Source organism: Phalacrocorax carbo, chromosome 3 (genome assembly GCF_963921805.1).
Source record: "Phalacrocorax carbo chromosome 3, bPhaCar2.1, whole genome shotgun sequence".
NCBI classification, from domain to species: domain Eukaryota; kingdom Metazoa; phylum Chordata; class Aves; order Suliformes; family Phalacrocoracidae; genus Phalacrocorax; species Phalacrocorax carbo.
The window spans coordinates 10,233,597-10,246,822 of NC_087515.1; the positions used below are offsets into that span (position 1 = coordinate 10,233,597).

General features: G+C 42.8%; 2 protein-coding genes across 8 annotated transcripts in view; one reads left to right on the forward strand and one right to left on the reverse strand.

The window, feature by feature from the left end:
• The window catches only part of SDCCAG8 (SHH signaling and ciliogenesis regulator SDCCAG8), a 115,417-nt gene extending 109,129 nt beyond the window's left edge, over positions 1–6,288 (forward strand). For 4 of the 5 annotated variants that reach the window (XM_064445800.1, XM_064445799.1, XM_064445798.1 and 1 more), the window contains 2 exons: positions 1,206–1,288; positions 5,936–6,288. In XM_064445800.1, the coding sequence (XP_064301870.1) occupies positions 1,206–1,256 (51 nt within the window). In that variant the 3' untranslated portion in view covers positions 1,257–1,288; positions 5,936–6,288. Of the gene's footprint in view, positions 1–1,192; positions 1,289–5,935 lie in introns of those variants that run through there. The other variant, XM_064445801.1, reaches the window with a different exon arrangement.
• AKT3 (AKT serine/threonine kinase 3) overlaps positions 5,259–13,226 on the reverse strand; it is a 160,597-nt gene continuing 152,629 nt past the window's right edge. For all 3 annotated transcript variants that reach the window (XM_064445803.1, XM_064445802.1, XM_064445805.1), the window contains exon 14: positions 5,259–12,697. In XM_064445803.1, the coding sequence (XP_064301873.1) occupies positions 12,612–12,697 (86 nt within the window). In that variant the 3' untranslated portion in view covers positions 5,259–12,611. The remainder of the gene's footprint in view (positions 12,698–13,226) is intronic.

The window sequence follows — 13,226 nt, forward strand, 5'->3', positions numbered from 1 at the left end:
AACTGTCAAGTAATCAAACCCTTGTTTTGTGATGAAGTAAAGGAACTATTTCAACCAGAGCATGATGCTTTCTAACTTGCAAACTAGTGAGTTTGCCCAGGATAACTGAAGTTCTGTTAAAAAGGTAACAAAAGGCATTTAGAGGAGGAAGTTTAGTCCGGTAGCACACCTAGGAGTAAATAGGACATAATCATCTTAGGAATTCAAAATATTTAAATCATACTATTTTGCATAGGCTCTTTAGCTGTAGAATTTAATAAATGTTTAACCCAGGAGAATAAAATCCATACTTTGTTCTGCCTTTAATCATGGCAGTATGTTTGGTTTTACAGGATTTCCTGTTGTAGTAGAGAAACTTGGTAGCTCAGGATACTGTAGGGTTATCAGCATGTAGTAACTACTGGCAAATTTCAGGGCAGCCATAGTGCTCTCTCTTTAAGATAGCTTAAGAAGGTGGTTGTTCAGAAGAGAAAATTAAAATTTCTGTATTAAGGGAAGCACTCTTGGTAATGTGAACAGACTTGATATGGTCCACAGGGATTTTGTTATTAATAATCTATTTTATCTGGAAGTGACCATGCTTTTATGAAGTTGGGCAGAAGTACAAAAATCATACAAAAGAGGGAAAAATCATTCAGATATTTTACGCTATCAAGACTTGACTGGCAAAAGCTTCCTTCTTTATGTTCATTACAAGTTAATTGTGCTCTAGAGGATACTTTTTAACTTGAGAACACTCAGAAGAGAAGAATGATATAAAAAAATTATTACAAAATGAGTCCTAAAAATCTATTTGCAGCTATTTAAAGCAACAGTTGTTCTCTGGGAATCAGAATTCAGCCCAAAAGAGCTGCCTGGAATATCAGACAATTGTTTTAAGAAAACTAAAGAACAGTTCACCATAAATGGGAGATGTTAGCTACAGAAGGACTTACGTAGTTAGTGTAGAAATACATATGAAAAAAAAAAAAATCACTCGCAGAACTGGTGTTGATCAAAGGTGAAAGTGGTATCATATTCCACATTTTCCTGTATTGTTCAACAGTTCTTTATAATAACCTTTTTCTTTTTTTTTTTTTGGCGGGGGAGGAAGGGGAGAAACCAATCATACCTAATCTTTTAAAAATGATGTAAAATGCACTAACGTAAATGTGCTGTTGTATCTTGGAACATAAGCCACTAGTAACTGCAGTTGCATATTTCAGGAGAAGAAATGGGATGCAGATCTCAAGCAGGACACAGATGGAATCAAGTAAAAACCTGGATGGATAAAGAGAAATGAGCAGAAGTAGGTATTTTTTCTATATCCTATATATAGAGAGAGGGGAGGGAGAGGAAAGGAGGACTAAAACTATTTGCAGATGTGGGTTGAATCTGGCAAACACTTCAAGACAAAAGGGAGAAGGAAGTGTTTGAAACATTTTTGGGTTTGAAATTGTTGGAGCTTTTGGTGTTTCGTGTTTTTTTTAAGCACTTAAAAATTTAGGACAAGCACTTCACAGCAAAGACAGGTGTACCTGACAGAATTAAAAAAAAAAAAAAAAAGTGTTAAAAATTTAAATTGGAGGGAAAGGAGGGACCTTCTAGAAGAACTCAGATTTTACCATAGATACGTTTTGGTCTGGATAATCAGTGGGTGTTTGTCTTCTGATTTGGAGAGGTTAATTTTGGAGTAGTATTTTCCTTCTGAGGAAGCAGAATCTTCTCTCTTTCCTCAGAAAGGCTACTACTTGTTTTGTAATAAATCATAAAACTTATTGTTATGTTGAAAGAAACATTATATAAATAATTGTATTTGGAGCAGTGCTGTTGGAGTTATAGGACTGCTAGCTACGTAGTTATAGCTGTTCCTTTTGCCTTGTAAGAGTTACCTAACTTTAAAATTCCTAGATTTTAAAATTGCATAATTTATTTTAATACAGATGATCTGGGGCGGGGGGAAACCACCGACAAACCTATAACCTTCACAGGATTTGTTTGCAAAACTCAGGTTACTTCCACTGCAATTTTTATTTCTATTGTTAGTGTTTGCTGGGGTGTGGGGAAAAAAGAAAGAAACAGGAAAAAAAAATATTTAAATCCAGCTACATTCCAGTGTGTTGAGAGTCTGTTTTTCATGGAAAACTCATTTGACGCTGTAAGGAAAATTCTGGGGCTTAAAGTGGATGAAAAAAGTCATCATGAACAAAGCACCTGATCCTGCTACATGCTAAATTCCCTTACAGACAACATGAGCTGAAGGGCTGGTAGCATCCTTGTTGAAACAGTAACCAAGACTGGTACCACAGATTTTGAAAATATCTTTCTCATTCTCAGCAGTGAATTACATGCTTTCAAAATAATAATGTTAAATCGCCTATTACTGGAAGAAGGTCAGTATTATTGCAGAATAGCCACCGCCCTACAACACAATGAAGATGGTCACACTGTAATTTTCATGGAGCTGAAAAGGGCCAGTATGATAATGTGGCCTGACCTTACGGCATGGGCCGTGCCTCAGGCCATTACGCTGCTACGTAACAGGTGGCACGGCATAACATATGCAGGCCTACATAAAGGTAGTCAAAAGTTTAATTACGGGATTTACACCTCTCGTTTTGGAAGTTGTCAAAAGATTCAAGTTTTGAGTTTCTACCTTTGAAAGTCTCTCTCACGTTGCAACTTGCTCCAAGTCAGGAGGATGGCAGATATTTAGCTCCCCTCCTATATAGGTATTAAATACAAATATGCATAGTATAGCAAACAAACATCCAAGCTGAGATTACTAGAAACCTCAGCGCTGCCCACCCAGTACGAGTCTGTTTCTGAAAGCTGGGATGCTCCTCACTTGCAGGATCTGCCCGGGTGTCCAGCAGTTTGACAGAAATAAGTATTTGTGCCAGTCGATAATCCCTCGCAGACGCCGGCTGCCGGAAGGGGTTGCCGGCCAGCTGAGCAAGCGAGAGCGCAGACCGATAGGACTGGGACCTTGGGGATTACCTCCAGCTATGCTGCTGCTCTGCCTTCCCCCTGAAGATCTCCTCCTGCAAGCCAGCCCCTCCCTGGCAGGAACCCATGCTCTCCCTGTGCTTTCCGTGTGGCCGAGCCACTAAAGCTATCTCCTCCCTCATTACAGATGTCTTTTTCACAGGGAGCATGCCTGCGAACAGACCGCCCTTCTTCTAAACAGAAGTTAAAATATACTCACCCGTGCCTATATTCCCATCCTCGCCCTTCTAGTCGCTCAGGGGGAGGTACTGTCAGAGTTACAGCTGTTCCTGAGCAGTGGTTTTCTTTATTTTCTTACATCAGGGTGAATTTTCAGTGAGGTCCCAGCAGCAAATGCAGTACTCAACACGATCCCAACTGCCGCATTTGCTTTTGGTTTTGTTTTTCGATTTTTTTTTCATTATATGTTACAGAAGGGGAGCTTTACGTCCAGAAAACAAGTAGCTTGTCCATCTCCGACGTCAGAAGTGATTCAGGCTGATCCTTACAAGGCCCTCAACTGTTCTTCCAGAGACCTGAATACTGCTTAGGTTACTGGGGAGAGAGCTTTTTTTTATTCATGTAGTCTAAATGCACAAAAAATAGTGCCTCTGCCCAGTGTCTGTAAGGTTGGTTGTTGGTTTTTTGGTTCTTGTTTGTTTTGGTTTTTTTTTAAACAGGTGACAGGAAAGTCTTCATTACTTCTTGGATGGAGTTTAGTCAGAGGTGAGAGAATGGGAGTGGATGCAGGTGGCCCTCTGCTTGATGTCTGCCCTGACATGACACTTCAAGTGCTGCAACACCTAGTATTTAGCTCTTCAGATTTTTGTGACTCTGCAGCTGTAGGAGGCCCATACCTCCTGTGCCGTGCCTGGCCAGGGGGCAAAGCTGGGGAGCAGCTCAGGAGCCATGCTTGGCCTTCTTGAGAGCTCCACCTGGGGTTTTGCAGCTGTGCAAATGAGGATTGAGGCCACCCGAGTGCTTTGTAACCAGACAAGAAGCTAGTGGCTCCTCTCCCCTCCATTATGAGTACAGTCAACAGCAATTAAACCATTCGGATGTCTGTGGTTCTGCTCCTACAGAAACGTCCAACCTGTACACGTAAGAACCCCCAGTTACAACAGATGCCACTGAGGGGAGGGAGTGTTGGGAGGAACCTGAGCAATTTGTGCTGCAGAGGCCTGCTCACTGACTATCGATGTACGGGTGGGAGGAAGAGAAACTTTTTAAGACTGGGAAGGCCCCAGCCCTTGGCTCTCCAGTGACCAACTCATTTGCCAATGACCCAGACGTGAGAGTGACAGATCTGTGTGCCTTTAGCCGAAATGCACAGCTCAAATGACTGCTTTAGCATCCAGGCTGTTGTATAGTGGGGTACACTGAGACTCTGCCAGTAACTGCGCTTTATTTTTAAGGCAGTTGAGGTCTGGGTGTCGTTAGGTGGCAAAATGCCTACTTTGTCAACCAAGCTGAGGTTCAGCATCTCGCAACGCATTAACACTGGGTAGCTGCGGTGACAACTGACGTGTAGGCACCCTGAGGCTCTGGGGTGGAGTATTGGTACCTAACTGGTGTGTGCACGTGCAGGCAGGGCTAACGAACCACTTTCTGTGGCTGTAGGTGACAGGCAGAGGAAAATGACAACTTCTGAGTTAGAGACATATCTGATGGCAGTATGACACTTCCAGGGTAGAAATGGTTTGGAGTTCAGTGGTACAAAATGCTACTGTCTGAAAAAAGGGTGCCTAAAAAGGAGGGCCACCTCGGAGTACGGCTGGGCACGGTCACTTCAGTGGTCGGGGGGACAGCAGCGGGCCAACGTGCCAGGCGATCAGCTGGGCCACCAAGGGCAGGCAGAGGCATGGGCCGGTGGGGGATGCTGTAAGCCACCCACAGAGCAGCAACTGCCAGGAGACTCCTTCAGGAGCTGAGTGCTTGGGGGGGGGGGGGGGGGGGGGGTTGGCCTTTTTAATGTCGGCCTATACTCTAATGCTGGCCGCACACAGAGGGTTACTGCAGCACGGAGGAGGTCTGGCTGTCACTAACCCACCACTGACATGGAATTCAAGCCCTACAGCTTTCTGTGGCTGTAGTTCATTCTTCCTTGCACTGGTTGTAGACACAATGGTAACAGCTGGTGTTTGTGCATGTATTTTGGGGAAAAAAGGTACTGTGTTATTGTTTTTAATTAATTCTTTAATGAACTACAGCTTCATAAATTCTACTTTTTTTAACTTGGCCCTAATTGCCTTATCAACTAAGGAAAAAAGGCGCAAAACCCTTTAGTCCTCTAACGCAAAACCAGCCAAAGCAGACAGTTTATTTTTATTTCTGAGGTCATTTACATCGCGTAAATTCAAATTTTAGAACTCCAGTGCCTTAATTCTAGGTAGCTCCAGCAGTTTGAGGTCTTGCTCTTAATTCGGCCCTGAAGTGCTACTGAGGAAGCACAAACAATAGCTATGCAAGAGCTTCAAAACTATGACTTAGCCTTCCCCACCAGCGGTTTCCTCCCGGCCCCCAGGCAGCAGCTTCCTGTTTTGCTGCAGCTGCCCACCCCGTATGCGCGCCCCACAATTCACAGAAATGCTCTCTGGCACAGACCGGCTGCCTCCTTCCCGGAAAGGAGAAGGAGCAGGATCTTAGCTGTGCCCCAAAACAAGAGCTCGGTTATCTACTGCTAAACACGAACGATGTCTAAAGCTCACGGAGATCCTGTTTTTCAGAAATGGAACAGCTCTTGCTGTTGCTCCCTCTAAGACTTCTGGTCTTAGAAAGAGGCAAGGAGAGCCGGCCCGCAGGATGCGCAGGCTCAGACGGGGCTTGTTTACATTGTGTTACCAGAGTCTTAACCATTTCTGTATTTCTCTTCTAAGAACTTGCCCGCAGGCTGAAGCGACACAAGTGAGAAACACAAGGAACGTGACACAGACTACTTACAGCCCGGTGTCTTTCTTTTATCTTTCAGGTCTGCTCTGCACCCGGCTGGAACCGGGGCTTGTCTGAGGCTCACCCAAAGACACCTCTGCAGAAAACAGGCACGCTTCGCTTGCTGGCTAATTGCAACTGGTTTCTACTTGTTTTGAACTACAGAATCATAAATATTTTGAAGCATTACCAGCCTACCAAGCTGCCTAGGAAGGCAGCTGAGACTCTTCTGAAAAGACTAGGCTTGCAAGCCACTTTTAAGAGCTATTACGTAGCATGGACTTAATTCATAATTTGTACAATTTTTTATAAAATGTTTTTATCTATTTTTATAATTGAACATAGATGTCTTATTTACAGAGCGAAATACCAATAAACTTAATTGGATTCTTATTTTCCTCGTTCTGGCCTTCTGAAGTCAAGGGAAAGCGTGTTCATGGGGAGGAGGGAGAAGGGGACCATTTCTAAGTCCTGCACAAGCACACTGCGCTCCTCTTGATAAACTCATTACCAGAACCTACCTGGGAACTTTATTTTTACAAGGTTTTTGTCACCTTTAATACAAAAGTGAGAGTCCCAACAACTACTCATCCACCAGACAAGCATAAGAATGATTGAGAAATATTCCATATAATGTGGAAGAATTTCCATGGGGCAGGTTTACCTTCAAACCCATTTCTGGATAAAGCCTTTAAGTTCAAGGAACCCTTAGCACAGCTTAGCCTTTAAGGGAGGTGCCCGGCTCTCAGCACTGGTGCGGTGCTGCTAGACTTTTCCACCAGCAAATATTTAGCAGTCTCAGGGACGGGCACCGGCTGAACTTGGCTTCAGCTTATTGAACTGAAAACACTTGGAGGGGGTTTTTTCTGGTTAACTGCACACTTGTGTTTTTAAAAGTTACTTTCCAAATACCAGACTGTTCCAAAAAGAATTTATCATCTGATCGTTTGCTAACTACTGTAGGATAAACTTAGTACACCAGAAAAAAGTTTCTACTTCTATTATTTGCAGTGTAGTTGTAGAATTGCACTAGTGAAGGGGGGAAAAAAAGCGCAAGGAATAGCTCCCCGTTAATAAAGCTACCTCAGCCAGCACGGACACATAAAATGTAACGAAAATAGGAGTAACAACACATGCAATAAGTTACCATTTGCTGTGGGACACAAGCTTTCCTTCCCTTGTATTTTAAGGATTGTTAGTGGTACAGCCCTAACATCAAAGCGGGTTTTCCTCCCTATTTCAATTTCCTGCCATATTAAACTGCCAAACACATCTGACTGCCTCCCTGAACTGCTTCACCAGTATGACAATAAACATGCTTAAAATGGCCTCAGGTCTTCAGGGACAAGAAAGCCTGATGAAGAAAAAGTCCTCTCTAGTTGAACTCTGGGTTTTCCACAGTAATCAGGCTGACAATTCTTTAAGCGTCACTACTTTCCAGATGGTTACACAGGCAAGAATATATATTTATAAATGTAGGAATCTGCAAACTTTCATTTTTAATTTATTTTTTTATTAGTCCACAGCATAAATCTGCGCTTAAGTAGGAGAAAGTGCCTATAGGCTACGCACGTGAAGGAACTCAGGCACCCAGTCCCAACACTTAGGCTTCACTGAGATCCTGGAGCTGCCGTGCCCCGGCCCGAGGCACGGCTGGACCCTCAACCTTTCTGGACCTGCCTCACCTACTGGGGCTTCTGGCGGCTGCGCGCGGCGCACCGCCGCCGGCCACCCATGTGCACGTACGCGTGCCATTCCCACAAAGCGTCCTGGGCTGCGCGTATATGCAGCTGGAAGGAGGTGGGTTTTTTCATACTCATCCCAGGCGTACGCTCAATTCATTAGGTTGCTGGGAGTCTAGAAGGAATCAATTTCCCTGCAGCAGCTACTCTACTTTGTAGCAATTAATTAGTCATTAAGCACAGACAGCACCAGGTCTACCTGTTCCATGCTCTCCCCGGCTGCCCCTGCCTCTGCTTAGGCACAAAATGCTAAGCGTTTTACAGCCAGAGTGGGATGCAGCCTGGCCAGACAGCCCTGCCCCTGCGGCAGCTGAGTCCTGACCTCCTAATGGCACTGACCTAACAGCTGGCTGGCTCCTGCTGTTCCCTACTGCAAGGTGGAGGAGGGAAAAAAAGGGAAGAGGGGGAGAAAAAAAAACCAAACCATACCGAACCTGAGACCTGGATGAAGCACCTCTATTCCCAGGAAAGGTTCATGGCTGAGAATTGAGCTTAAACCCAGATGACCAACTGCCTTAGGGACACTCAGCCCTCCTGACCAGCTGGTTCAAACAGCCCTGGACCAGCTTGCGGGCGTCAAAGTGTCCCACGCTGAGGTGCCCTGCAAATCCCGCCTGCCCGGTTTTCCTCTCCTTACCCTCACACATTACCTAGCTATGGGATGTGAGGCTACGAATTTCATTAGCTGACAGATCACTTAAATCGTGGGTGTTCTGACAGGAGCGTAGCCCTGTGTTGTCGTTACGTGAAAAGCGTAACCCAAATTTACTTTTACAAGTGACACACACCTCGCAGAGCTGACGCGAAGCGCCTGTACGGAAACAGCCTGGGCCCAAAGCACAGATACATCTTGCTTAGTCATAAAAACCTTTTTTTTTTTTTTGACAATACTGTAACTTAATAATTTACAAGCTGAAACTGATCACCCAGTATTCGAAATACGTCACAGCGAGTTACAGTTACCACTAGGACTTCACAGCAAATAAAACTTGTAACTAAACATGCACAGATCATTATATATACAGTGATAAAAAAATAACAATGTACATTTTCTTGTAAGAAGAAATTAAGTAAATTCTTTGTGCATTTCAGGATTGAAACATCTAACCTATATAAAATTACTTTAAAATATTAAGTAAATATTTAACCCAAAACTCGAGAAATCTTTTGTAATCTGCAATATAGCCTTCTCATTTCAGTTTCTCTTTCTCTGACACAGAACAACTTAGGAATTTTATCCTCTAAGATATTTAATAGGAATGTGCAGATATAAAAAAATACGTCCTTTGTGGCAAGCTTGAACATATATATATATATATTTACAAACCTCCAGAACAAATTAGCATTAAAAAACACAGAAGTAGCAGATTGACATAGTGCTTTATTTAAGCTGTCTGTACGAAGGAAAATAATGTGCATCCCTATCATATACGTGTAAAAATACTAAGGATGTACAGTGTACAAAAACAGTTTCTTGTAGTTATTTCACATCCTTGTGGGTCATATACTTAAGGAAATAAACAGTTTAAGTATGACCAACAGTAATACGGTTTCTTGGGTTCATAGTCGTGTCTGCGTAATATCCTTAACCATATGACTAGATCTTGCATGGATCTAATGAAAGAACTAGCAAGGTCAAGAAATGTCACAAACTCTAAAGCTACAGGGAGGTAATTCAATTACCAATTTAGAGGTTTTTATTTAAATAAATACTTTACATTTCATGCTTGCCTGTAATGCACTACCAGGAGCAAGATAAGGAAATTCTACTGTAGACAGTACAAACAGTAGCAGCAAAGTGTGTACATTGAGGTGTAATATATAGACCCTGCAGTTAGTAAGGAAAGACCTTACTTTTGTACTCTAGGAGAAGCACATGGCCCCTGCAAGAACAGTCAGCTTTAAGAAGCCGCAAGTAAAGATGGAAAAAAAACTTAAAACAATACTGGAATAAACGTTCTTTAAGCAACAGGAATGTACTGGAAGATGGATTAGTGTGGAAAGCGAAGCTGTGTGCAAAACTGCCAAAATCCAAACAGAAAGGACCTATTTCCTCCGAGATGGCTGCAGTACAAGAGGGCATACTGTACGTCATGGAAGTCAGTACAAGCTGGAGTCAAAGCCTGAAATGTACTGTGCTCGAAACGCTCGCCCAGGTAACAGCCACCACCTCCCATCCAAAGCCGACCACAACGCCCAACGGCAAAAGAAGAGCTTCCAAAGCTTCTCTCGGCAGCGCTCGCCCGTTCGTCTTTCACCTCTTTCTAACACTGGCAAGAGAGCGAACCCCCCAACCCGGGGCAGCACCAAGCAGCCGCTGACTCCCTCTGTAGCATAAACTTGATCAACGATGTCTTGGAAGGCAGACAATACCATGCAAAGTGAAGTCTTAAAAGGTTCTCAAATAATTCACTGACAGACATTTACTGCTAACCGCATTCGAACTAGCTACGCGACGGTGAGCTAACCACAGGGCTGCTTCTGCAGGCGAGGAACGGCCGGCCAGAGGCACGGCGCCAGCAGACGGTAGCTAGAGGTGCCCTGTGTCAAGAAACTTATTGCTATTACAAGCCGAAAACATAGGGGAAGAAACACAGGCATGTAACACAGATTTCGAATCACCATAGTTCTGGTCTGTAAGTACGAGGCCTTTGCAGAGAACTAATTAATGCCCGACTATTAAGTACTCGGTTATTTCCGTCACTTGCTCGCTGTGGCAGTGTAGACACCTCTACGCTACCGGTGCAGAACAGACCTGCGACGCGTTCGCTGTGCTCCTCTCTCTCCATAGAGGGATAATCTCTACGTGTGTTTAGTGTTACAAGGTGACAGAATGAGATTCTACGTAGTTAGAATATACATCATGATATATTTCTGACTGATTATCCATTCTTCACTAAAGATAAAACACGAAACACGAAAAATTGTCTAAATTAGTCTGCGTCTTTAGCTGCCTTGCTAAAATGCCCGTCTACCCCTTGACCGTCCCAGCACACGCACTGCCAGCAGTGGGCTTCGTGCTAGGGCGCTCAGCTTCCCACATCAAGAGGCTAAGGCATCTGCGTAGGGACATCTCTCCTTTCAGACTCACCTACTCATTCACACAACGCAACCAGTAATACTCTGCGATATCACAGTCTTCGTGGGAGCTAACAAGATCCGAACACAGAGATACTTCCAATGATAATCCCATGGAGTCAGGGTTTTCGGATGTCGCTAGCAAGGGTGCGTGCACGCTGTCACTGCACCGCGTACTGTCCCGACTCCTAGCACCAAAGGGTTTATTATTAAGATTATCATTGCTGAAGATCAAAGCTAAAGTTCATGCACACATTCTGTTAGATACAGATCTTCGGAAATGGAAAGACGTTTTCTTATCAGTGGAGCGTTTCTCGTGATGTTTTAAATTCAGTCAATCAGGTACCACAGTTACATGTAACATGCCGGGTTTTGGGACTCTCGTGGTTGAGGGCAAACCTTCCTGGAGAATGGCCGATCCCAGAAATTTACTACTTTAATTATTAAAATAAAGTGCTTTTCTTGTAATCACTGTGGTCTCGTGTTCAAATGCAATTCCTTCATATAGAACAGAAATTTTCTGTTGTGCTGTCAGGCTCTTACATTACGTTTATCCTCAATGGAGCACAAGGATGTAGCTTTTTTGTCTGTTTTTAACCCTCTGGCACATGCAGCTGGAACCCTCAACTCCACTGCCAAACAATTTAAAAAACAGTATTTTCATTCACAAAAATCTGATTCTAAGCAGTATGTACAATTTCAGAGCCTTGTTAAAATTTCCACATGGGAGAAAAGTGCATTATTCCCTTCAGCTTGTACAGTCCTTCCATATATTACAAAATTAACTGCTATAAGCCTGTTCTATCTAAGATGTAGCAGCATTTGCAAACATGACACATACAAACCTTATCTCTAAAAATAAATACTACCGCAGTATAACCAAAAAAAAAAAAAAAAAAAAAAAGAATATTTAGAGTTAAACACCTGGAGAAAAAGCTAATTCACAAACTCAAAATAAAAACAAGTAAGGCAAACACCTGTTTACCTTGTGCACACATTTTGGTGAAAAGCAATACCACTATGCCTGTCTACATTCTTCAGCCATCAGAGGTGATGTATACCATGAAAGAAAAGGAAAAGCATGAGAAAGATGTTATCTGGTGCAAATTATAAGACCCCTTAAACAACTTCAACTGCTGCTTTTACGCCTTCATTTCTTGTATGTATAATGTTCGATTCTCCATGATTGCACATGAACCTGGAAGTTCTAAGTGGCAGGCTGGGTGAGCCCAGCCCTTCTGCTTCTTCTGTAGTATCCAACAGTAATTAAAAAATAATATATATATATATATTTATATATATCAACAGTTTAAGTCCTTCTCTCAAGCATTTCCCAAACAAATTCCAGCCAGATGTTAATGACAGAGACCTGCTTCAAGTAATGATATGCCTAACAAAAACCTTGCATATGTACATCACCACCCCTACGGTTCCTTGTTCTAACCAGCACAAACAGATGCAAGAAAATCTTATAGACTAGTCTTTTCAGACTAATTACAATTTTGATTCATCTTCTGGAAGAAGATAAGCTGGACCAACATGTTTTTTGTTTAGCCTCCACTGTGAGGAAAAATAGATGACTCCTCGCGCACAAAGTGTACAGCGCTGAAGTCAAGTCATCTACCTTCAAAGAAACTGTTAGTAACTTCTTGATGTTGCTATTATACTGAGACTGTGGGCAGCGGCAACAGCAGGAGAGCATAATAGAGAAAATCTCGTATTTCATGCAAAACCAAAATGGATTTTAGGTAGGTTTGGGAGAGAAACTTGTTCAATTTGGAACGGTCTCTGAAAGTGCCCCTGCTATCTTAAATAGTATCTAGTTCTGGTGGTGATGTTCAGGAATCATTTTCAGTGATAAACCTAAGATGACAGTGAAGCAGCAGAACAAAATAGTTATTCTCGTCCACTTGCAGAGTAGGAAAACTGGGGGAAATGCGGCCGCCTCTCATTGTCCATGCAGTCCATACCGTCCTCGTCATCTGTATTAAGGTAGAAGGTCAAAATGTCATTATGCTTGCAACCAAATTTTATTATTCACCTGATATGCAGCACATCTTTCAGGGTTCAATGCTGAAGTTCAAGGCTCAAGCTGGAGTAAGACTTCATTCACGAAAGCTTATGCTCATACCGTAGAATGATGCTCACTGAAAGGCTATCCTTTCCATAAGTCACCACTTCTTTCAGGGTAGGTTGGCTGGTTGGTTGGTTTTATTATGGCTATCACCTGAGAACTTCAATCATTATCACCCATTCTAGGCTAACCAAACCATGCCAGCACATCTAGCTTCTGGTAGCACAGAAAGCCAGTTGCTGACTGCAGCAGCCAGTTTCCATTGTTTCTTAAGATGAGTTCAGGAAATTATAATCTTACTGCAGATATATTTAAATATTCCTCCACTTTGAAGGGAGTTAAAAGGAAAAACAACTATAGAATGAACTGCAGGTTCTGTGTGTTTCAATTCTTACATATTATTTGTTACTAAACTATTTATTTTTACAGTATTTACT